Source organism: Haplochromis burtoni, unplaced genomic scaffold, assembly GCF_018398535.1.
Source record: "Haplochromis burtoni strain Fernald_Lab_line unplaced genomic scaffold, NCSU_Asbu1 Contig_642, whole genome shotgun sequence".
Classification (NCBI taxonomy): Eukaryota; Metazoa; Chordata; class Actinopteri; order Cichliformes; family Cichlidae; genus Haplochromis; species Haplochromis burtoni.
The window spans coordinates 1-25,134 of record NW_024583003.1 but is presented as its reverse complement, the minus strand read 5'-3'; the positions used below and the strand labels follow the sequence as shown (position 1 = coordinate 25,134).

Genomic DNA, 25,134 nt, shown 5'->3' with positions numbered 1-25,134 from the left:
TGGTGTAACCTGTGATCTTGTAAGCTGTTTGGTTGTTGGGAAAAGAGAAAATATTTTATTACATAAAATAGCTCTGATTGCATTATGCAAACATCTGCTTTGCAAGTGATTGCCATCCCATACACCCAGCCTGGTGAGGAAACGCTGGTTTGGTGCAATCCAGCTTGTTGGCCTGGTGACTCCAGAAGGCTCTCCTTCACAGTCCTCATTAAGTGCTAAAAGTTGGATTTTCCTGTTTGAGTGCAGCTAGCCAAACAGCGAATTACTGCTAAAGAGACAGAGAGTGAAAGTGGAAAGTATATTCTCGATGTCTTAACTAAAACTCATTTTTGAAGCCGGGGGCAGCACAAAAATGGTCCACTTAAACTAATTTTTCAGTTTTAGTGTTGTTATTTCCCTCTGAGTTATTGATTCTGTCACTAGCTAGCTAACATAAACAAATGTAAGTCTGTTAGCGGCAACCAAACATCCAACCACATGACGTCACGTTCCATACTGACAGAGGACGGCGCTAAACATGTTTTTCAAGCTTAAACTTTAAGCACTTATTTCTCAAGTCCAGCTTCAAAGACAGTTACAGCTATGTCTGTTTTTGAGAGCAGGGCTAAATGATGCAAATTAGCCTTTATGTGTGTAGCATTTCACATCCCCTTTAACTCTACCTAATGTTTTACTTAACTACTTAAATCTAATCTAACTGTAAGTCCGTCCTGTGTGAGACAGCATTTCTTAGGGATCTCACTCAGTCTTCTACTGTGTTTACACTTGACTGTTCAGAGGGGACCATGTAACCCACTGCTTTTACAAGCTGTCCATCTATAAAAATGAAGTGCTGTGGTTTCCCACTCTGTTCTATTATTCTGCTCTTCTTCCTCCTCTCCCACCTGCCCTGTGTTTGCTGGAACAGAGAGTCAGGCCCTGCCAGCAACGCACACAATTAAGTGAGGAGTGATGAAATTATGCCTCAGTTGCAAGCAAATGGAAGGATGAGGGGATGGAGAGGCATAGTGGGAAGGAGGGAGAGTCCATTCTGTTTTCCTCTGGGAACAGGGGAAATTCTATTAGGCCCATAATAGAGCCATTTTTCACCTCCTTCCACATCAGTCTATTATACAATTCCTCCTCCAGTCCTTTCCTTTCTGTCTTTACTCTCTATAAACAATACAGCATCTCCTTTCTTTAGAGTTCCCTGGAAACCCCTTCTCTTTTCTCTGAACTCTACTCCTGTCAATTTGCTCATCAATCTCACTGAAAAGTCCATCTCTGAATATTAATATTTGTTGTGTTTGGAAATCCATTAAAAAGGCATCAAGTACAATCAGCTCCTGTTAACTTTTTCTGAGGTCAAACAGAACTTTGTTGACTGAGAGGCTGTAAAATGTCTGCGGCCTTGAAGCAGGTGATAAATCTTAAAAGCGGGAACACGCGTTAACTTTAATTGTCCACAGTCATTCCACGTTCATTTAATCATAAAGCCCAGCTGAAAGTGACAAAATAACGAGCACTAACACAATCCAAAGTCTTTCAGAAACTCTTAACTGGGGAGGTATTCTTTGAAGCGGCTTTGTGGCGAATTGAAAGGGGTTTATTTGTTCGTCACGTAAATTCGTGGAAAACATAGTTAAAACATTACGGGTTTAATCCCGTTTTGTGTAAGGCCACATATGCTCAACGTTTTTATTTGTGCCACACTGAGCTGTGCCATTAGAAACTGGTTTGAAAGAGGAAATCTGTCTATTGGTCGCTGTAACAAAAAACCATCAGCCACAGGCAGAGCGCATTGTTCAGAGAGCTGACTAGCCTAATCAGACATTCATGTGAATATTTTGTACGTTTCCTCCCTTTGGTTCATTTGTTAATGCTTTCTGACAAGTGAGTCACTGAACCAACAGAGCCTTCATGTCACAATGGAAAAATGATCTGCAGCGCAGTAACAATTGCAACGTGGCACCTGAGTTCTGGACCTACAGGTGCAGGTGCCCTGGTTTATTGATGGCAATACTGTACACTATCTGCACATTTCAATGAAGAATGACTTTAATACTTTCAACTACTAAATGTAAAATTCCACAGATTTTTAACACTGTTTAAAAGTAATCTTATTATGAAGATACCGTGAGTGCTGTAGAACAGAAACCAGTCTGTGGAAGCTTTCCAAATATTTTTCAAGTGCCTTTTTATAGATTGTTTAGATAGATTTTGTTTGATAACGCACAGTGTTTTCTTTATGTTGGACAATATTGCTGAAATTGTTACCTGCCATTATTGCTCTTAAGGATTCTGAGTACATCAACCATTTTAGGGATTTTACTGCAGCTTTGTGCCATCATTCCTTACATGCACGTGTGTCACAGGTTACACACAATGGACGTTTTTTGCATAGGGGCAGATCTGACCAGTAAAGATTTCAGTAGTTTTCAAGTTTTTGCTGTTTAGCTGTCACTGGAGGAGATAACTTGAGAAGGAAAGATAGCATAGCTCTCTATAAGATGTCTTGTATCAACTGTGTGTCATACACTTGTGAGGGTTTAAGCACATTTAAACTGTTAGCAGTCGGACGTACCGCCCACGGGACATTGGATGGTTTAGGGGACTAATAGGACTGCTAAAAGGTTGATATTTCAGCAGTATTTATGGCATAAAGACAACGTCCAGATTCCAGCTGTAAAAACTCCAGATTTTCCTTTTTTGTTGGTCCTTAAATTCTTGTTCTGTCAAACAAAGAAGAAGACTTGATCAGGATTTTATTCAGACTGTTACAGTTTTGTAATGCAGAAACACGACAAACATAAAAGAACTGGTCATGGCTTCAGTTGGCACAGTTTGAGAGAGGTTCACAGTTAGCCTTGCAGCCACCAAAGATAGCTTGGGACACATTTGGGACACTATCACAATATTAGGACGATCATCTTATAATGTGAGACCTAAATGTAAGTAAACAATGAGAATGCTGCACGAAATGATGGGAAAAAACCCCCTAAAAAGCCCAGACAAAATAAAAAAAAGGGATAATGTGCAGAAATACATGGAAGAAGAAAAAGAAAAAGTAGAAAAAAAGTTTTATTTTTATTTTTATTTTTAAGTCGGCTGTGTTTGTATGATAACTTTTTCAGCTAATTTCATTGTAGCACCAAGGAGCACAGATAGGTATTACAACAGAACAACATAACCCATATTTCAGGTAAGGTTACATACATGCATACATACGTGCTGAAATATTACAGTCTGCAGGGCCATTAAAGCAAATTATTGAATTGGAGAAATTACATGAGGTCCAAGGTTTTCCATAGACTTCTATAGAATGGGAAGTACCGACATGTATCGCCCCCCGTTGGTCATTATAAGGTAACGATAGATAATTACTATGTGATTCTTGCATCTGTAAGAAAGAAAATGAATGCAACAAAATTAGCACACATTATATCTTTTTGGCCAAAACCTGCTAACCAAGTGGTATGAAACTACAGGAAACTGGATTCAGCTCTGTGAAATCTGATTCGTCCTCAGAATAGCCAATGACAAGCAGCGATGTCCTACACTTCATATAATACACAAGCTTCAGTTTCATTCCAAGCCAGCCGTGTCTGCGGTGAATGCAGGTATAGAGTGATGGTCATGATGTCACATTGATATGGTTTCTAAATAAAGGAGTGATGTAACATTGCACTGTGGATGTGGGGGGAAAAGGCACAGGAACAGATTATTGTACTCCAAAAGATAATACAGATCTCTAGTATAACATAGACCTTTCTCACATTTATCTAGACATCCCAGAAAGAGAAACAGCCTGTGGGTTTTGGTACTTCATCCCTGTGCTTAAATCGCATGAAGATATTGATACTAACCTTAATAGAAACTAGCAAATCGAGAAAACTACTGTACAAAAACCAACAAAAGTTAAAATATGAACAAAAGCAAAAGAGACGTTGATTCCACAATATTCAAATTATGTCAAATCAGTCATTTGTACTAAATGATTTGTAACTAATGAGTTTTGAATGCATCCTTTGAAACAACACAGTGTCTAAAAAACAAAGATAGTACTTAGTATAACCTTAAATATTGAGGAATCTCACAAATATAGTTTTCTTTCCAGTAGATTCTTTAGGTATGTTCATGATCTGAGATGACAGGCAGGAGCCCATTCGGCCAACAACAGTTTAGTGCTGACCTGGGGCAGAATATGTTGCAGCTTGTCTGTGTGTGATGTTTGCAGTCTACACTGAGAAACTTTGAATTGTGGGTGAAGCCTGAAGTCAAAGTGTAAACACCTGAGTGACATTTTATAAGCTTAGTTAAGCATGTACACAGAGAGACAAAGATGAGAATGACTGAAATACCAAAATACAGGAAACAAGGGTCTTTGAACGCCGCAATCAATCCTGCTGGATTTAGGGGGTATCTGATGTTTGAAAGCTCTTCATTCAGATTTAACTTACATCATCAACTCCAACCAGTTGCACAATAGCAGAACGTTGCTAAAAATGTTTGAGGGCCCATCTTGCCACACCTGCGGACACCTAGCATTGAATGTTTCCGAAATCTCATTCATTCTGAAACATTCCTCTGGGAAAACACAGCTGTCAGAACTATAGACAAACTCAGTCCATGTTTTCCAAAACAAAGTCTTTGAACAGAACATGTTTTTGAATCTTTGTTCACTGGATCAAAGTTAACAAATACAGTCATATGAAAATGAAAGTTTCACAGGACTGCAGAGAGTCCTGTGGAAAACCAAGTCCACGCCATGATTCATTAGTTTGTGGAACCACCTCGAGCAGCCATAACTAAAAAGAAAAGTTATTCTCCTTGCCAGTCTCTCACATCATTGTGGCAGAATTTTGGACCACTCTTCTTTACTATTTTGCCTCAGTTCATTGAGATTTATTCATGCAAAGTCTAAGATCATTGTCCTGTTGCACAACTGCTGTCAGCCATGCTTCAGCTGTCTGACAGATGGTCTACAATGGAGTTCATGGTCAACTCAGAGAGTACAAGGTGTCCAAGTCATGTGGCTGCAAAACAAGCCCAAATCATCACCCCCACCACTACTGTGCTTGTATTTTGGTTAGTGCTGTCAGCGTTAATCTCGTTAAAATGACGTTAACGCCAGAACTGCATTGACGCGGCAAATCTCCGTTAGCGAGTTAACTCAGATCACCCCGTGTGTGGGGCTGCACGGCGTCTACGCGTAGATTTGCTGCATTAATGCGGTTATGGCGTTAACGCCATTTTGTTAAATGTGGCACTGTTGATTATGGCCAAACATGGCCTTTTTTCATTTTTCTTGGCAACCAGAAAAGTCATACTTGTTCCGTGTTTCTCTAATTCTACTTTAACTTTATGAAGTTTCTAATTTAACATAATTTATTAAGTTGATCATTTAACATACTAACTAAGGCCTATAGTGTCTGGTGTTTGGGATTTTTGCAGTGTACCTGAGCACACACAGTCTGACCTTGGGATGAATTTGCTGGCACGTCTACTTCTGAATAGATTGTTGCATTGTGTTAACACACACCTGAATCCTCCAGACCAGCAAACAGCCACAACCTCTGCTTTTACAGTGGTGCTCACTCTTGCAGATGATCATTTAATCAAGTGCATTTCATTAGCAGCACCTGGCTGCCCCTTACCATTTAACTGCTGTGGAAAGACACTGCACAGAGTTCTGTGTAAAATGTTCTTTTTCCCTTGACTGCACAACAGACGTGAGCTACAGGGAAATTTTCGGCCATTTTTCACTGGACACCTTTTAGCAGTCCCAGTTTAAAGTTACTAGTGTTGAACTCCTATTTATCAAATGCTGTGTTACAAGTTCTAGAGCTGTATATTTGTACATTTAAGCCATCATCTAAATGGTAATGGGATGAAATAGAATAGTATAGTAAACACATCTGTTAGCCACAAGGCATTGAGAAGACTGTGAGGGAAGAAGCAGCCCTATCTCATCTTTTATTGGTTTGATTTTAACGTTAGATATAGACACTTTTTTTTCTTCAAAATAATAGATCTGAATTCACTTGTAGTTAACTTTTAATAATATGTAACTTTTTGAGTAGTAAGTAGGAAGTAGTGGAGCCAGTTTTCAAGGTGCAAAGCATACAAGCCAATCCAAATGGCGTTCCAGGACATGTCAGCGATTCCCAGGCTCTGATTCCTGAAGGCCAGGTCCTGGAAGCTCGGCAGGTCCGGCGTTTTGGATAACGTCTGAGTGTAGTCCGATATTGCTCGAGTGACGGGGTCTCGCACCACCTCTATGAGCTTGGTGTCTTGGGACATGGTAGAAATCCGGTGTGGTGTCTCTTTTGTCACAAAGTAGCTCGGTGTCTTCTCCATTGTGATTTGGCTTTCAAGAGTTCTTGGCATTAAACCTCTGAATGAAAGATGAAAACACAGAATAGACGTTTCTCATTTACATTCATGTCTTTTTGTTTTTTTTTAATGGACACTTTCTCAGTGTCCATTAAAAATTATATTGAAATAATGTTGTTAAAGCCTTAAAAGAATGTTAAGACATCCTCTCCTCCATATCATAGTTTGATAATCAGGATGCTGATACAAATTTATATAGATTTACAGAGGACTGTGACAAAAAAATGACATAATAAAAATGCAGAGACATTTGTTTACCCTCTGGGCTTTTCTCTTGTTCAGTACGAGCTGTGACCTTTTCAGCTGAGTTTAACCAAGAGGGTCATTGCGTCTGTCTGGCACACAAAACAGCAGATACACTGGCTTTCAGGCCCATTCCTCTCAATCCCATTCTCCGCTTTCCATTCCAGAGTTCTACAGAGGCAGCAGTTGAGTGTCAAGTTCATCTGCAGTATCAGCTGTCTTGAATTGGAGTCAGATCAAAGTGGGACGGTGAAAAGAGTGAGATCCACACCTTATCTCCCAAACATACAATGCAGCTAAGGAGCAAACCTCTCTCTCCTGGGAGTTGTAATGGGAGCGGGAGTTTACCCCCGTGTGCCGCAGCCATTTGGGCCCATCCAATGGCACTACAGGAGAGGACAGCATGCAGTGAGGGCAAAGGCAACCAATCACTAATCCTGGCAGCAGGGTCACATGCATGACTTTAAGTGACCTCAAAACTCTGAATCTTTGCATGCATATGTTCTGTCTTATCCAAATACATGGACTGATTAATTGCACCACACCTTAAAAGAACTGCATTCACTCAGTCTTTGTCAGTGTCAGACTGGTGTTCTTATCAAGTCTACAATGGAGAACTGCCCCCACCCCCCGAAACCTAGAGCAAATCGAATTTGGACCGATCCGCTGCCCAATTTATCTCAAATCCTCGCTGATGCAGATCTAATTTCATCCTCTTAGTACCACAAACAGGAAGAAGAAGCAAGTCGATAAACAGCCCATGGCCACTGTTGGAGGGAGTGAAGTGTGTTGGAGTGGGGCGAGACGGAGTAAAGCAAACATGGTGACACAGTGGAAAAAGAAAGCAGGAGCATTGTCATTATCCTTCACCAAGTCCATCACTCACTCCATGAGCTTCTGGCCTAATTCCTGCTGTAAACTTAATTATCAGAGTATGTAGGCAAATTAGCTAAAAGCATTTTAAATAAATGGAAAATGTCCAGAAAACTGTATATAATGTGTTTAAATGACTTGAAATTTTGAAAGAGTATTTTAATTTTTAACACCACACACATATTCTTAAAGTTAAATTGACTGCGATTAACTGTTTTTACATTTAGATATATTTCAATATTTTACACCTATTAAAACCTATTCACCTATTAAACCTAATTAAGGTTTTTAATGAATTTTTTTTTATGACAAATCAGAAAGATTTCATTGCCTAGGAACAATTTGATTTATGGTGAGAGAATGATAAACTTTAAATATTTACACATATGGAAACCTAATTTATATACATTTGAAAGACGTAGAAATACATATAAAAATGTTCTCTCTTTTTAGTTCCTGTCAGTATTCTTGCTGCAGCATTTCAGATCAGCTCAAGGCTTTTCAGGGAGCTTTCAGGACAGCCTGAAAATAACGAATTATCATAGTCCAGCCTAGAAGTAATAAATGCATGAACTAGTTTTTCGCCGTGATTCTGAGACAGGATGTTTCTAATTTTAGAGAATTTTTTGAGATAAAAGAAAGTAGTCTTTTCTATTTCTTAAATTTTTGTATTGAAGGACATATTCTGGTCAAAAACAACTCCAGGATTCCACACAGTGTTACCTGTGTCATACCATCCATCGGGCTAGATAACATATTTGTAAGATCTTTGTGGCTGATTACAATAACATCAGTTTTATCTGAATTTAGAAGTAGAAAATTAGAAGTGATGTGGGTCTTTATGCCTTTAGGATGTTCCTGCAGTTTAGCTAATTGGTGTGTGTTATCTGGCTTCATGGATAGATAAAGTTAGGTATCATCTGCATAGCAGTGAAAATGTATGCTATGCCTTCTAATGATACTGCCTAGGGAAGCATGTATAATGTAAACAGAACTGGCCCTAGTACATAACCATGTGGGACTCCATAATTAATCTTCATCTCCATAATTAATGTGTGAAGAGAACTCTCCATTTACATGAACAAATTGGAGACTAATAGGTAGATATGATTCAAACCACTGTAGTGCGATACCTGTAATACCTACAGCATGCACTAATCGCTTTAATAATCGCTGTAATAAAATAAAATGGTCAGCAGAATCGAACACTGCACTGAGGTCTAACAGGACAAGCACAGAGATGAGTCCACTGTCAGAGGCCATAAGATCATTTCTAACCTTCACTAAAGCTGTTTTTGCACCTTGATAAGCTCTGAAATTTGACTGAAGTTCTTTAAATTAGCCATTCCTCTGCAGATGATCTGTTAGCTGTTTTACAACTACTCTTTCAAGAATTTTTGAGATAAAAGGAAGATGTGAAATATGCCTATAATTAGCTAACATAGCAGCATCAAGCTTGTGCCGGTTTAGCATGTACATTTTATAAGCTAAACCTAACTGCTACTCACCCTCTCAGTTTCTGTGGAAGCAGTAGGAGTGTACTTAGTTTTTCACATTATTGTAGCTGCTTTCCCCCCAAGCAGCTAATGTTAGAATGCTTGTTGTCTAATAGAATTAATACTAATGATCTTAACTAACTATAAAAAGTACAACAAACTCTCAGACAAATGAAGTCAGTTAGTTCACTTTGCTGGAGAGCAGGTGGGGTTTCTGACCTGTACTGCAGCTAGTCACATGACTTAATCAAAATATTTTGCCTTCACTTTTGGGAAGCTGTCATACAAATAAGCTATTCATACTGCTTTTACCCACTAAGGATACAATTCCAGCAGCCAGATGCAATGATGTAGAACTGCTGTCCAAATACTGAACATTACTGGGATATAGAACACTGAGGTGCATCAAAAAGCAAGATGTGAGAAGATGTGGGAGTAGGTAGGAGTTTCTCAAAGAATAAAAAATATAAATTTTACACTAAAAGATTTGATTTATTACTATTGGTGACACCAAAAGGTAATGCCCCATAAAAAAATGTTTAAATCTTTAGCAAGACACAAATTGGTACAGGTTTAAACAGTAAAGGACGCAGTCATGAGTTGACAGCAAAACCAGATGGTAAGTGGAAGCCCTCTGGTAAACCCCTGATCTAATATTTCAAATGAAAGCCTGGTGGAAACGGCTTGTCATAGACAAAATAATTTACAGTCATTACATTTTCTGTCTAATGGATTTTTGTAACATTCATCAGTGGATGAACATGACATGATGTAATAGTGGAACAACAGTGGGAAAGAAAGGCAAGTAAACAATGACTAGTTTGAGTTTTGGTGATATTTGATTTTTTTTTATGTTTGAGTTATATTTGGACATGATATTGTTAATAAAGAAGAGTGCTGGGAAATACTATAAAAATATCATTACACACTTGTGACTAATTTTCAGGACAGTAAAGATGTCATAGTAAATCCACAGATAACACAGCATGGATAAAGTCACGGTATATATATTTTACTTTACAAAGCGTTGATTTTTCACACATGGTTTGCTCCATCGAGTTTCATGACTTCAGTCCCAGGACTGTCCAGCCTTCTCAGGAGTATAGAGTTCACCAGCGAAACCTAATTACTCTGGGTAGAAACAGGCGGATATTTCTTTTACAAGAAAGGTTTTTCCAAAACAAAAAGTTTCTAAACAAGAAGAAAACTACAACTTCCTCTAATTTCTGATTGGGCAGAAGCATGCACAGAGCTTCCAAATGAAATATTTTTGTTTATTTATCTGGAATACGTTAACAACAAATTGGAATATTTATTCAGAATCAAACAAATTGATAAAAAGTTAAGAGCCATATGAGCATACTTGTTGCAAGAATTTTGGAAACTACAAATATGAAAACCAAAAATGGGTCAAAGTGCCCAAACAGACTCCAGAACAGATGTAATTATTCTGTGAGCTGCGGTGCATGAGTGGTCACTGCTAGTGCCATGAAAGGAGGTCAAACATCAGATGAGACCCTAGCCGACCCCTCCAACACACCACGCAGGGGATTTAACAAGGGAATCCAATTTACCCCCACTGAGCCCACTGCAACTTGTAAAAGTCAACAAGCTGTCACTCATATTTTCCTTCATCTCTCATCCACGGGCTCTTTTCCTCTCACCATCTCACTTGCACTTCACTTGCATTTCCTGCAGGAAGTCTTAATTGGTTTAAATACAGAAATAAATGCACACTCCTCTGTTTTAGCAAAGTCCAACAGCTTCCTTTGTGTGTGTGTGTGTAGGAACTCTCAAAATCAGGATTGTCAGACTCATCTTACATTGTCAATAACATACAGCCCTCTATGAATTTACGTAGGCCAGACCAGTGAAGCTTCTCTGTGTGTCAGTGTGAAGAAGTAAATTGCACATGTAATCTCTTAGACATATTAATAAATAAATTTTGATTTCTGTAGTAAATGTATCTGTTAGTATAATTCTTCTTAAGTTGTAAGAAATTAATGTGTAAAATTACAGAAAAAGTTGGTGTAGTATTAATAACCATGGGGGAGGTCATTATCAGCACGAAAAACTGTAAAGCCTATTAAAAATATAGTTAAAAGCCCAAAATCGATGCCCTTTTTCAAATGTTCTAAAACTCTGATTGGGGTCTTTCTGCCTGGTCGCTTCTGGCTCGCAGGCCTTATGTATGACACCCATGCCCTAGATCAAGGAGAGCCCTTTAAAGTGATTGTATGACAGTTTGCAAATCAAAGATAAGATATGACTCACCACACATGGATGTTGTTAAGTTTGACATATGTAGGTGGGGCTTAATCTGTTCCAAAAACTGCATTTGGTTAATTCGGTTAGGTACAGGGCAGATTGCATAAAGAAGAAGAGGGATAAATGGGTTGCAAAAGAAGATATAAGAACAACCAGGAAATGATTAAAGAGATTCAAGCATACAAGCAGGATGCATTTTGAGGGCCTGAGACTTAGATATTTAGACTGAGACAGGACTTTTAGCCACTGTCGCCAGCTCTATGCAATATTCTTTTTGAAGGATCACACACATCACCTCAGCCCCACTCATAACCCTTTCTTTCTAATTTTGCTTTAATCACAGCTGCCAGCATGACTTTAAGTTATATTTCAAACTGTGTGTTCTCATTGCCTTCAGATATTTGTAGATACCTGAAATGTAATGCACTTTCTCACCAAACCTGTCTTCTTATCCCATAGAAAGTTACATGGTCTGAATAGCCAACGCATTACATTACATTTTATAATACTGAGAGAAAAGAAGAGATGTCTGCCAAATAATGACTTGTAGGATATCAGTTCCAGTGCGACCTTTACATTGTCCGTTGTGATTCTTTGTTTTACTCTCTCATTCATGTTCGCTCATTGACTTAATACCACATAAGCCACACAATTAACCTCCCAGTACTCACTTTCAAAGAAGGAAAGTAGTTATATGAGAAATACAGTTCTTAAGTACCAATCACATGGGCATACTTTTGGTTTTTAAGTAGATTATAAGTCTACGAGAAGTAATTAACAACATTAGAATTAACAGACATGAAATATGAGCTATAACAGCTCTACACATCTTACCAGGTATTTGACATAATGCCCTTCTTTGAGCACTTGTACCACAACACCAATAATAAATTTAATGTTGTGCATATGTGTTAACCGGTGCTATGTCTGCTGTAGGTCTCATCCCACAATGCTGACGACACATCGGTTAACAATGATACATTTCACCCCCCCCCAGCTTACTGAATTTTCACACTCAGAACAACAAAAGAGGTTCAGCACAAAAGAGAAACCTGACCTCTTGTATCACGGATAGTTTCTTTCATGTGAAACGGAAACCTTCTTGTAGTGACCGTTTGGATTGGATTGTGGTTATTGTTTACTTGTTCCGTGCAATACTTATTGTGATTCTATAATGGAGTTTCCCTCCTTTGTTACAGTTACATGAAGATGCTTCTTTGTAAATTCAAAAAGTGATTCAAAAGCAGTTTTTATTTTAAAAAAGAAAAGAAGGGCCTGGTTTTTCCAAAGCAAAACTGTCAGAAGAAAGTGTACTTTATTGGTCCCCGTGGGGAATATCCCTCTCTGCATTTAACCCATTTACTCAGTGAAGCAGTGGGCAGCCACTGGGCACCCGGGGAGCAGTGTGTAGGGACGGTACCTTGCTCAGGGGTACCTCAGGGTAGCTGTTCAGGGGAATCGAACCCCCGACCTTCCGATCATGGGGCCACCACTCTACCTACTGAGCTATCCCTGCCCTTGTCAACCTAGTCAACCCAGACTGTATTCTGATCCAGTGTACAAGACATATTTCACACATACATTTCTAAGTCATTATTTCAATCCTTGCTAATGATGAATAACACAAGATAAATCATTATGTAATGGTATTAAAACGACCCTGAATGACCTGAAGGTAAAACTCATGAACTGGAAACAGAAACATATGTTTTTGATCAGGTGCTGCCCTCCAGTGTTGCAAAGTAGCAATCGTGACAACTACATTTAATATTATTGCACACTGTGTATCAGTATGAAATGTGACAATTATATAACATGACAGTTGTTGTGCATCCTTTCAAACAAAAGCTACATTTTTGTCATGTCACAAATGTTGTATTGTTTTATTACTTATATTTTATAGTTTTATGTTATTTTATTTTTTTTAGATTTCTTCTTAGTTTTATGGGCGTATTATTTTCAGGGTTTATGATACAATAACTTCTTGTTATTGTTCAGGAAGAGAAGGAAAACACCCTGGACCTGTAAAAGCTGGGCATTTTATCAAAATGCAAGCGCTATCTTCCTTGTCTTGTTGTCAGATAAAGTCATTATGTCATAAAGGTTCCAGTTTTCCTGTAAATGAATGGGTGCAGGGGTGGCTGACATTTCATTGTGATAAGTTATTGCACACTGTGTATCATACTCAACTGTGACTCTAGCAGTTATGACTGATATGTAGAGTTTTTTCTTACACAGAAGATATAGTTTATCATGTCACCAATGTTGCATTTCTTAACTGTTATGTTTAGAAGCTTCTGCTGATTTAACTGTTTCTAAAATATAACATAAGAATGAAAAACAATAATGCTGTGCAATTGTTGTGTCTCTGTTGTTGCCGTTCTGAATCAGCTCTACTGTTCCATCAGCTTCATTGGGACACCTGGAAGACATTTAAATATCCCAGATTATAAAGCAAAGTAGCAGAATTCATTATGAGGAAGAATTGGTGGAAAACCGAGGAGAGGTCTGTCTGGGTCTGACTCTTTTCTTTTCTAGTTCAGCTGAACTACCAGCTGAACTACCTCCAGATCAACGCCAGTAAAACCAAGGAACTCGTGGTAGACTTCCGCAGGCACAAGCATTCTCCACTGCAACCACTGAACATCCAAGGTATGGACATTGAGGCTGTGGACAGCTACAGGTACCTTGGTGTTCATCTGAACAATAGACTGGACTGGACTCATAACTCAGACGCCCTCTACAGGAAAGGGCAGAGCAGGCTGTACCTGCTGCGGAGACTCAGGTCATTTGGAGTGGAGGGCCCACTCCTGAAGACCTTCTATGACTCTGTTGTGGCTTCTGCTATCTTTTATGGTGTGGTCTGCTGGGGCGGCAGCATCTCTGCTGGGGACAGGAAGAGACTGAACAGGGTGATCCGAAGGGCCAGCTCTGTTCTAGGATGCCCTCTGGACCCAGTGGAGGTGGTGAGTGACAGGAGAACGGCGGCTAAGCTGTCATCCCTGTTGGACAACATCTCCCACCCCATGCAGCAGACTGTGACAGCACTGAGCAGCTCCTTCAGTGCGAGACTGCGGCACCCACGGTGTGGGACGGAGAGATTTCGCAGGTCTTTCCTCCCCACTGCTGTCAGACTCCATAATAAAGACTTCAACTGATCAAGCACACACATCCACACATGTGCAATAATACTAAGTGCAATAATCCTTTCTGTCATCGTTGTATTTTTACTCAGTTGTATATAGTATTTGTATTTGTATTCTATTTTTATCTTATTGTATATTTATTTTATTTTATTCTACTGTATATAGTATTTTATTTTATTCTACTGTATATAGTATTTTATTCTATTCTGTACAGTTGTGTACTGTATTTATTCTTGTTGTATTCTAATTTTTGCCTCATAACTTTTGCACTGTCCACTTCCTGCTGTGACAAAACAAATTTCCCACGTGTGGGACTAATAAAGGTTATCTTATCTTATCTTATCTTTCAAGTTTTTAATAAAGAATGCTAAGACTAGGTGAAGTTGCAAAAATTCTCTTACTCTGCAGTAATAAGATGGGCGGACGAGGTAATTTGGCATGTTGACTGGCGTGGCCAAGCAGGAGTCCAGAACAGTGGAGATCAGATGCTGATCCACTCTTCCTGTTCGCACCTCGACATATAACCTCTGATCTATTTCCATTTCTATGTTTGTGCCACAGCTGAAGGGGAAACAGAAGCCGGGGTCATGGAAGGGGATCATTCAAATGTGCTACTGTCCATGGCAGTTGCAATCTTCTTACTAATGATGCTACAAAAAACAGCAATAATAATAACAATACTACAAGTGAGTTGATTACCAAATGATTGTAAATAAGTTTCACCTCAAGAGCTTCTCAATAATAAAAATGTAACATTTTAACACTGAATCCAGTTCACTTCCTTTTCTACAGGTGTAAACTACAAGCTTACAATGTAGTGCGTTATCTCAGACGGAGCATGGCACGTTGTACTTTTAGAGAGGATGAAAACAGCAGCATTTAGCTGTGAATGCTGTGCTAGCTGCAGATATTTACAATTTCTTATTTATGTACTTTATCTTTTAGCTATATCTGTTCTTAGTGACTTTGTTCTTATATTCCCTTTTATTGTTGTATAATTAGTGCCCTTAACCTGATGACATATGTGGTACTTTGTTAATAGTCTTTTATTTATTGTCTTAATTTTCCTGTTTTTATTGTAAAGCACTTTGGTGTACCACTGGTCTTTTAAATGTGCTATACAAATAAAGTTGTATTGTATTGTATTGTATTTAACATGCATGAACATCATAATATGTAGCACTGGTGTCTGACAACCCCCACCCCTCTCAGAAAACTGCAGCTTTTTTAACAAATAGTAAATGGACTGGTAGTTGCATCTTTTACTCAGTTAGGCACTCAAATCTGTTTCTGTTTCATTCACCCAATCACCCACACATTAATTCATTCATACAGCACATTTTATCGATGCCTATGTGCTTTCAAACATTCACAGGCTCACACAACAGTGGATGCATGAGGAGTAACTTGGGATTTAGTATCTTGCCCAAGGATACTTTGGGATGTGGAGTGGAAGAATCTGGGATTCAATAGCCTTCCAACTGTTGGAAAACCCATGCAACCACTTGAGCCACACCCTCCCTAAAAACTCCTTGCTGGTGGTCTCTCCCCTTCTGCTATGTAGTCTAGCAACCATACAGTGTTCCACACATTTTACCCACTTTGAGTTACTCGTATAGTACTCCATGAGACATTGACATTGTAAACAAAAATATGCATTCAAACTAGAAAGAGCTAAAATAATGTATGTTTGAAGTAGTGTATGTGTAAGTGTAAAGAGCTTCAAAGTGACATGTCACTGTAATAATAATTGCAATTTTTAGTAATGCCCTAATGTAAAGTGTTACTGTACAGTTACAATTATGCCACTGCTTGTGTTGCAGAGGTTTTGCAATTACAGTTCAACCAAAAGCTGAAGACCACTTGAAAATGGCAAAAAAAAAAAAAAAAAAATCATATTTGGCATGTTTGGATCTTAACAAGTCTTAACAAATGTGTTGTCTCATTCCCATTTCTTCTTGTTGCATGTTGAAGCTCAACTTGGAACCTTGTTAAGATCCAACCATGCAAAGTATGATTTTTTTTGTGCCATTTTTCAAGTAGTCTTAAGCTTTTGATTGTGGCTGTATCTTCGAGACAGACGGATAGAAACAAACAATTAAAACAATGTTTTGTTTCTTTGTTTCTTTGCTCCAGTTTGAGGATTTGTGTTTGTGTAGCAGAGGAGGAAAATGCTGAAGTTATTTATGAAATTTCAAAAGATAATTACTTTTATTTCTACTTTGTTTTTTAGTTTTTTTTGTAACAACCCCAACACTGGTACTAAAAAAGCCAACTTGACAAAATATTGTATATAATACACAAGAGATGTTTTGTTACCTTTCTATGGGGTTGATGCCCACAGCCATAGACAGGGCCAGATTCAGGGGGTATTCACAGCTGAAACGCAAAATAGTACAAGTTGAATATGTTCAATAACAGTGAATATCCATAATATTTTTGTCTGAGTGCTTTCCCACAAAGATGGTTGTCATTTTCAAAGTGGAAAACCAGTCGTTCATCCTCAGGAGTACTACGCCACTCATACTCTGTACAGTCCAGCTGTTAACAGGGGTTGGACTGCTCTGCAGAAGGACTCCTCTCCTCCCGTTGCCTCCAGGAGGGGAAACGATGAAAAGAGAGCCCATTTTCCAGCTTCTTGCCTTCCCTGTCGTGTGATCTACTGTTGCAACCGACAACACAGCATGTACAAACCATAGCTGACGCTTCCATGTGCTTTGCTTGGCCTACTGTCATGGCGGGAGGGGGCGTGGAATCAAATCTGTTATAGAAATGATTCAGTTCATTTATGTATTGTGATTCTAAAATGGAGTTTTCCTCCTTTGTTACAGTTACATGAAGAGCCCTCTTTGTAAATTGAAAAAGTGACTGTCACAGATTCAAATATTGGAAAACCAAAATAACAACACTGGTCCGGCCGGGTTGAGTCAAACGATGATTTTAATGTACACGCGTGGGAGATGGACACCGTACGCAGACAGCATCAGATCTCAAAATGGTGGAGCATTGATCAAACTCTTATAGCCTCTAGTGGCCCCCACCTAATCATAAAAGCCTAAACATTCACATTCTTTCTCTCACACGGCGCCTAAGCTACGACCTTGGCTCCCTGTTTATCTGCTCCTGCTGAGATGGGGCAGAAAACTCCAGTATGTTCTGTTCTCTTCTAATCAGACAAATAAGGCGATGACTTTCTGCGAACAGTATTTCTTATAACTCAGCAGTATAATGCATCATAAAACAATATCATTCATTCACAATAAATCAGCAGTCTAATGTAATGCAAATCAGTTTAACAAATGCAATAGTTATCACCTTCTTCTAATTCAGGAGAATAATGCAAACTAAAACTACATAATAATTCACAATCTTTAATTAGGGGTCTAACATGGCATAAAATAATATTATAATCCCACATGACTCAAAAGCAATGTAGTAACATTTTTATTTTTTTTAAAAAAGAAACAGAAAAAGAAAGCAAGACCATCAATCAACTCAGACTTTATTTTGACACAGTTTACAAGGCATTAATATTTCAAACATACATTTATTCTTCATTATTTTTATATTTGCTAATGAATGGATGAATACCACAAAATAAATCATGATGTAACGATGTTAAAACAATCCTGAATGACCTGAAGGTAAAACTCGTGAACTGGAAACAGAAGCATACAAATATGTTTTTGATCAGATGCTGCCCTCCAGTGTTGCAAAGAAAAACTGCAGAAATTACAAGTAGGAATGCTCATAGCAAATAAGAAGTATTTTAATAGATGTCAAATATTCAGTAACATCCACTTTTCAAACCATCACTATTCCTCTGTGCATATAAAAAAGTCTTCTGATTCTATTTTCTGTGCTTTTATTTATCAAATCTATACTAAGTTATTATATGATTGCTGAGTTTGCTGTAATTTGTGCATTAACTTGATTTCTCTAGATCAGATTATTTGCAGTCAGCAAGCAGATTATCAGGGTCACCAGAGATGTCAAGAGGCCTGGAGAGCTGCTTGCTTTCATTCTTCTTTCTGTTAGAAAACAACCAAAATCTACAGTGATTTCAAACTTGGCTCATGAATCCAATTATCACAATCCACTGATTATACAGCTGTATCATCTACAAGACTGCCAATGTTGTACAAATGTTACCTGTGTTCAATACAAGCGGTCCCAATGAAATGCCTTCACTGTCATGGTAGGAAATATCCCTCACCACTCTTGCATGGTAACCTGGGTAGCAATGCTGTGGAAAGCAGAGTGATTTCAGCAGATGAAGGAATCCAATAAGTGGTATGAAAGATTTTTTCCCACTGTTAATACAAATCGTTATAAGTAGTACGTACAGCTGTGCAGTAATTGTGTCTCAAAAGACACAGGTGGACTTGGCAGTGCAGGTAGATAGATGAAAAGTTGGTAAAGGTGAACATCCTGAATGAGAAACGGGCTACGGTGGAGACGCCGTTCTGAAGCAGCTCTACTGTGCCATCTGCTGGATTAGGACACCTAGATAGCAGCATAATGTGAAAGTTGCAGTGTTAATGTGCAAACAACTTAGTTATGATAAGAAGATGATTAAAGTTCACCCATCACAAAAGACAAAAAAAGAAAAGAAAAGTTAAGGCAATGTCTTTACTGTGTGGTGATCAGATCCCAGCGCACAGGGTAGCTGGGATCATTAACAGGCGTTGCCCAGCAAGAGTCCAGGATAGTGGAGATCTGCCGCTCATCAATTCCCTGCGTCTGAACCTCAATGTATAACCTCTCATCTATTTCCATTTCTAAATTTCTGCTTCTGGTCAAAGGGAAGTGGAAGCCAGGGTCCCGGTAGGGTATCATCCTCAAATGATAATGGCCCAGACCAGATGGATGTCTCTTGTTCACAATGCTACAGGTAAACATGATAAAACAAGATGTTTTCAGGATTTGGAATTCATAAAGTGGTCAGGTGTGTGTGCAGTCTGTAGCAAAATATATACAATTAATAATTAATAATAATTAAATGTGGCAATAATTAATTACAATTGGAAATAATTAATTTATTAAATATTCACAACACATTTAATTAATTAATTGAATTCATTATTTAATGATGCATATATTTAATTCACTTTGGCACTATTGTCCCCATGTCTCACCTTGAAATCATTTTATCTGTCGGCCTCACCCATCAAACTAAGGGGGCGGGGTTAACGCTGCCACTGCAGCTTCGCTAACATTTGATTGGTTGCGGTGCAAAGTAAGTCAAGACAGGTCGATCCTAGATAATCGATTGCTTGTGTGGACTTGGGGCAGCCAGGTATCCCAGAATGCATTTCAAATCACAGGCAGCAATGGTGGTGGTGTAGTTTTAAAATACCCCGTTTTTCTGTCACCAACTACACTTTTAATAGTGTTTTAGCTGCGAATGTTGTGGCGTAATCTTCACATGTCTGGTCAGGATGTCAACATAGAACATGTTTTCAGAGATGTCACTAGCTCTACTAACAGTCAGCTGACAGAGTGCAGCGAGCTCCATCTTAACTGTTTTTTATGTTTGTTTGTTTGTTTGTTTTTTGGGGGCAAGGGGGGTTAACTGGTTTGTTTACATATTCCACTCTCCGTGTTCCACATGTTGCATTTGCAGATTCTCATTTTCTTGGTCTTCTATCTCTTTGCTTCTGTAACATAAAGAACGAGCTGACATTTTTCTCAAAACCAGCGATCAGCTCAACAGACCCTCAGTTTACCTGCATGCATCCTCCTCCTCACCTGTCAGATGTTTAACACCTGGGCCCTGTTTCAGGAAGCCGGTTTAGTGGAAAAACTGAGTAAGTATACCCTGAGTTAACGAAAACGCTGGTTTTTCGGTTTCACAAAGCGAGTTCAGCTGCAGCCTGAGTGAGTCACTATGACGACACACGCCGTGAAGCTAACCTGCCCCCTAGCAGGTTTACCACAACTAACCCTGACTGACCCCGCCCCTTTGTCGGAAACCTGACAGTAGGAAGTGTCAGACATGGCGTGTCCCTTCCGTGAAGAGCCGGTAGATCGTGAAGCCCAAATTCTCCGCAGAGCTCTCCGCCGGGAGAGAGTGATCAGATCGCGTTTGGACATTTTATCATTTCCTGATGAGTTTCTGTGTGAACGTTACCGTTTCTCAGCACAATCTATAAGTTATTTGACTAACATCCTCAGGCCATATATTACGCATGTGACATCGCGGACATGCTCTCAGTTCATTACATATTATTTGTATCGCACTTCGGTTTTTTGCAAACGGGAGCTTTCTGTATAATATTGGTGACGCTGAGCACGTTTCCAAGGCTACCGTCTGTCGGGCAGTCAGGAATGTTACAGTTGCACTGAAACGTCTCCTGTACTCGTTTGTGGTGTTCCCCGGTCATAGACCCACAAGATTTATCAAAGAGGGATGCCACAAAATTGCAGGTAGCAGGATGAACAAAACTCAATTCATGATGTGGTGATACTTGAACTACTACTTAAATTTTACATTTATTTTCAGGGTTCCCAGGCGTGATTGGCTGTACAGATGGCACTCACATTCCAATCATTGCTCCTTCAGTAAATGAAGGAGACTATGTGAACAGGAAGTCTTTCCACAGCATTAATGTACAGGTACATAGTTCCCTGTAGCATTTCAAACTAACAAATTATTTCATTATAGTAATGGATGCTAATTTGTGTTCTCTGCACTGTGAAGATCATATATGATGCTGCCAACATTATCACAAATGTGGAAGCCAAGTGGCCAGGCTCTGTCCATGACTCACAAATATTCCGTGAATGTACACTGAGCACAAAATTTGGACATGGTGAGTTGAGAATACTTTAAAATATATAAAGACCAATTGCTTCAGGGACATTTGAACTGAAGTGTATCCTTCTGTCTTAGGAGAGTTCACTGGCTACTTGCTTGGTGATAGGGGGTATCCATGTTTACCCTATTTGCTTACCCCTTACCCTGACCCTGAACCGGGCCCACAGCAGCGAAATAATCTGGCTAATTGCAGGACAAGAGCCAGAATTGAAATGACTATCGGAATGCTTAAGGCCCGGTTCCAGTGCCTGCAAGGACTCAGGGTCACCCCAGAAAGGGCATGTGACATTATTGTGGCATGTGTGATTCTTCACAACATTGCCACAATTAGAGGAGAACACTGTCCTTCTGAACCAAACATCAGCAGTGATCCAAACCATGAACATCCTGACCCTCCCACGGACATACAAGATGGAAGTGCAGTCAGAGACACCATATGTCACAATCATTTCTTTTGACCCATCACCTCAACATGTTGAAAGAAGAATAAACAGATTTTATGTTCAACTGGCTTTATTGGTCACCTGTGTTTCCTGTACACAAAGTATTAAAAGATGTAAACCTCATAAAGTGTCTGTTGCTTCCTCCTCTGTAACAGCTGTCAATGTTTCTTCATTATTTTCCTGTAGTAAAGAAATAAACAACATTGCTGTTCTACTGTAAACTCATATAATCTGTGGAGTATTACTCACAACTGCATGTTGGTCTGGCTCAACAGGAGGCTGCACCAGATGCAGTACACCACCACCATCAACTGATAGAATATGAGGTTTATACAGGTCACTTATAACTTACAAGGGACCAAATGGCAATTAACAAACATACCATCACCTTACACTTCATTGTCATTATGCTCTCAAAGACAACCAAGACTGAGGGAAGGCAAAATCAGTAGGAAAATGACTTCACTACAAAATAATCCATTATGGTAAAGAGTTTATCAAATGAATGAGTAGCACTGCAAAGGTGACTGTGAAGAAAGGATGTATGCACATCATGTATTATTTTGAATTTACCCCCTATGTAGGCACTTGTGTCTTGCGGGGTTATTGACTCAGAGGATGTCCCCGCAGAGATGCCTTCGGCCACAGGGCGCCCACTGTTTTGGCTGAGGGCCAACTGCTCAGCCTCTGTGAGTGGTGGTGGTGGAGGACCCCCACCTGTTTTTCGGGCCTCCGCTTTTTTTCTGTTGGCTATAACGGGTCACATTTGAGCATACAGAGTAAGCAAATATGTACTTGTAATGTGCTCAGATAATTTCAAATAGGAGTGGCAAATCCCTAGATCAATGTTTAAATTAACACTCACGCATTGACTCTGTCGGCTATGTTTTGCCATGCATGCTCCCTGTCTTTTGCAGCTATGGCTAACTTTACTTTTTTCCGCGGAATTTGCATGTTATCGGCATATGCTGCCATCAGAATTTCGGCCTCAAGCGCTGTAAAATACATTGACCGCGCCTTCTTTCCCTCCGTCTCCATGGTGACTCGCTTAATCTGTGCTCCGCTTATCAGGGCTTTATGTATCCTCGTCCGCGCGCTTCACTTGGGGTTAGCGCGACTCCGCGTTGACTGAACTACTTGTTATCAGCCTTTCTGAAACCGAATATTCCGAGTTGGACAGTTCGGGGTTACTCAACCGTGAGTGTCGTTTTTCACTCTGAGTTTTCCAAACCGGCTTCCTGAAACAGGGCCCTGCTGCTAATTCAAGAAACAGCGCCTACGTTACCTGGTGATAGTCACAGTTTAACTGGGCAGCCGGTGCTCGATATAAAGCAATGTCAGCGCATTTTTCTGCACAAGATAAGTAAATATAGTGTTTTCCCCGAGCGCAGAGCTGCTGGAGCTTGTTTCCTTACAGAGCACTTTATAGGCGAACCAGCTTCATCAGCGGCTGATGTCCAATCACCGGCACACAGCTTTGAAACCTCAGCTGAGTTTTAGCTCTCAGTGGTTAAACGCTGGACTTCATTCACTCAGGTTCTGTCTGTCGGGTCACGTTTACTTCGCTGTTTTATTTACAACTGAGCAAATCGGTTTGGCTGAGGTTAAAGTTACGTTTCATAACTGCATAGTTTTACTGAAGTTTAATGGTTCACTGGCACAGGTGTTAGACCGAACCATTTGCTTTTCTTTATCTGGTGTGTTTGGGATTTTTAACAGTGAATTGTCGAAACAGGTTTGATCGTTTCCTGCGTGTATTAATTTGGTGATTTATTAAATGTATTCATGTTATTCTAATCTGCTGCTGAGTCTCTTACGCTGATGAAAATGCAGATAACACAGAGACAAACTGACAGTTCATCTCTATTACAACAGTGTTGCGTTAGACTGCTATATTTTTGTGTTCTTTATGCTGTAGATTTTTCACGTCTCTGGAATTGGCAGTAATAAGGATGATTTTCTGTTAAATCATATTGATATGACCTGTGAATTATTCATAGATGACCGTTAGATTAGTCAGCTGGGAAACTCTGGGTTAACTCAGAGAGCTGAAGATATCGTGGATATGCTGACCTCGCTCCATGGAGTACAGGGCCGTTTACCCTCATCATTAATATTCAAAATAAAAATATTAGCCAAACATCATGAAGTCTGTATGTGTTTCATAGTGTCGAACAACCTTTGTACAGTATAGCAGTTACTACATGACGGAAACACCAACATTATTTCTTTTAATAAAGTTTATGTGTTTTACACAGGTGACGCTGATTATTGCACAAAAAGCACAAAGATCAGATGTTAATCGGATTTATTTGTTCTCTCTCCTCCTCAAACATGATTTTTAATGTTAGTTATAATTCAGAATTGGCAACTGAAACAAGTAAGACACATAAGAACATCAGGAAGTAAAAAACCCGAAGTCAGTGTACTGCGGGGGTTATGGCAGCTGTGTACCGAGACCTGCGCTTTTTCGGCGGTAATAACAGCTCGATTGCTTGCGAGGCGAGTGGGTCTAGCCCACGCTTTGCTGTGAGACTGGGCTTGGCAGACATCTCAGAAATCAACAAAACACTTTTGTAAAGAGGCTATATCTTGACAAACCGACCAGATATTGAAGATTAAACCAATACATTCTCGGCTAAAAAATATTAAAACGGTATTTGGTGACACACAAACAGGATTTTTCAAAGTTCAGTTCTGTTAGTTTCCACATGCCGGTTGTTGGTGTGCTAAAAATAATGGCCACCAGGCGAAGCAATGGTTTGGACTCTAGCAGCATTAACCCCGCCCCCTGAGATTGGTGGATGCGGTTGACAGATAAAATAAATTCATTGTGAGACCTAAAGGAGTCAACTGTGCCAAAATGAATGAATTAAATACATCATTAAATAATTATTTAAATGTGGCAATAATTAATTGATTAAATGTGTCAAAAATATTTATTTAATTAAATAATATCAATTCCAATTAATTATTGCCACATTAATAAATTATTCAATAGTGTATTTAATTAATTCATTATGACAGACCTGGCGTTCCATACATTAGAACAATGATGGTATTAAACAAAAACAGGGTAAAATGATGGTGATTCACATGGTCATATAGTCATGAAGACAATCAAAAACTGAAATTTCTATAAAGCTCAGCGAGCTATGTACCTTTGGAAGAGCAGCAACCACAATGTCATACGACCAAAAAGAAAAAAACAAAACAATGTAAGCCAGATTGTGTTGTGGTTATCACCTCGCTACAGGTTTGATGCCAACATCCATAGACAGTGCCTGGGTCAGAGCATAGTCACAGGAGAAGTGCAGGTGGATGCTCTTCTCATGACTTTCGAGGCCATCATGAGGGTCCACATCCCCGCTGATAGTGTTCTCATAACTGAAGTGGGTCCCGTTGCTCTTAAGAGTAAGAAGACAAAAGATTTTAAGCATATTTTCAAAAATTAAAAATGCTGCCCAGAA

At 39.3% G+C, this 25,134-nt stretch overlaps 1 protein-coding gene and 1 long non-coding RNA gene across 2 annotated transcripts; both read right to left on the bottom strand.

The window, feature by feature from the left end:
- Positions 1-6,036: 6,036 nt before the first annotated feature.
- On the bottom strand, positions 6,037-25,071 carry LOC102293662 (pancreatic secretory granule membrane major glycoprotein GP2-like; the record flags this gene model as incomplete). Its single annotated transcript, XM_042215016.1, has 7 exons — positions 6,037-6,376; positions 16,721-16,780; positions 16,892-17,060; positions 18,554-18,647; positions 18,748-18,907; positions 19,038-19,289; positions 24,911-25,071. Coding segments are annotated over 7 exons (1,236 nt in total), but the record flags the coding sequence as incomplete, so codon positions are not given.
- On the bottom strand, positions 21,183-22,455 carry LOC121812533. The gene is made up of 2 exons (XR_006053129.1): positions 22,238-22,455; positions 21,183-21,844 (listed from the first exon to the last, which is right to left on the bottom strand). It is a non-coding gene; the product is annotated as an uncharacterized LOC121812533 (long non-coding RNA).
- Positions 25,072-25,134: the final 63 nt, after the last annotated feature.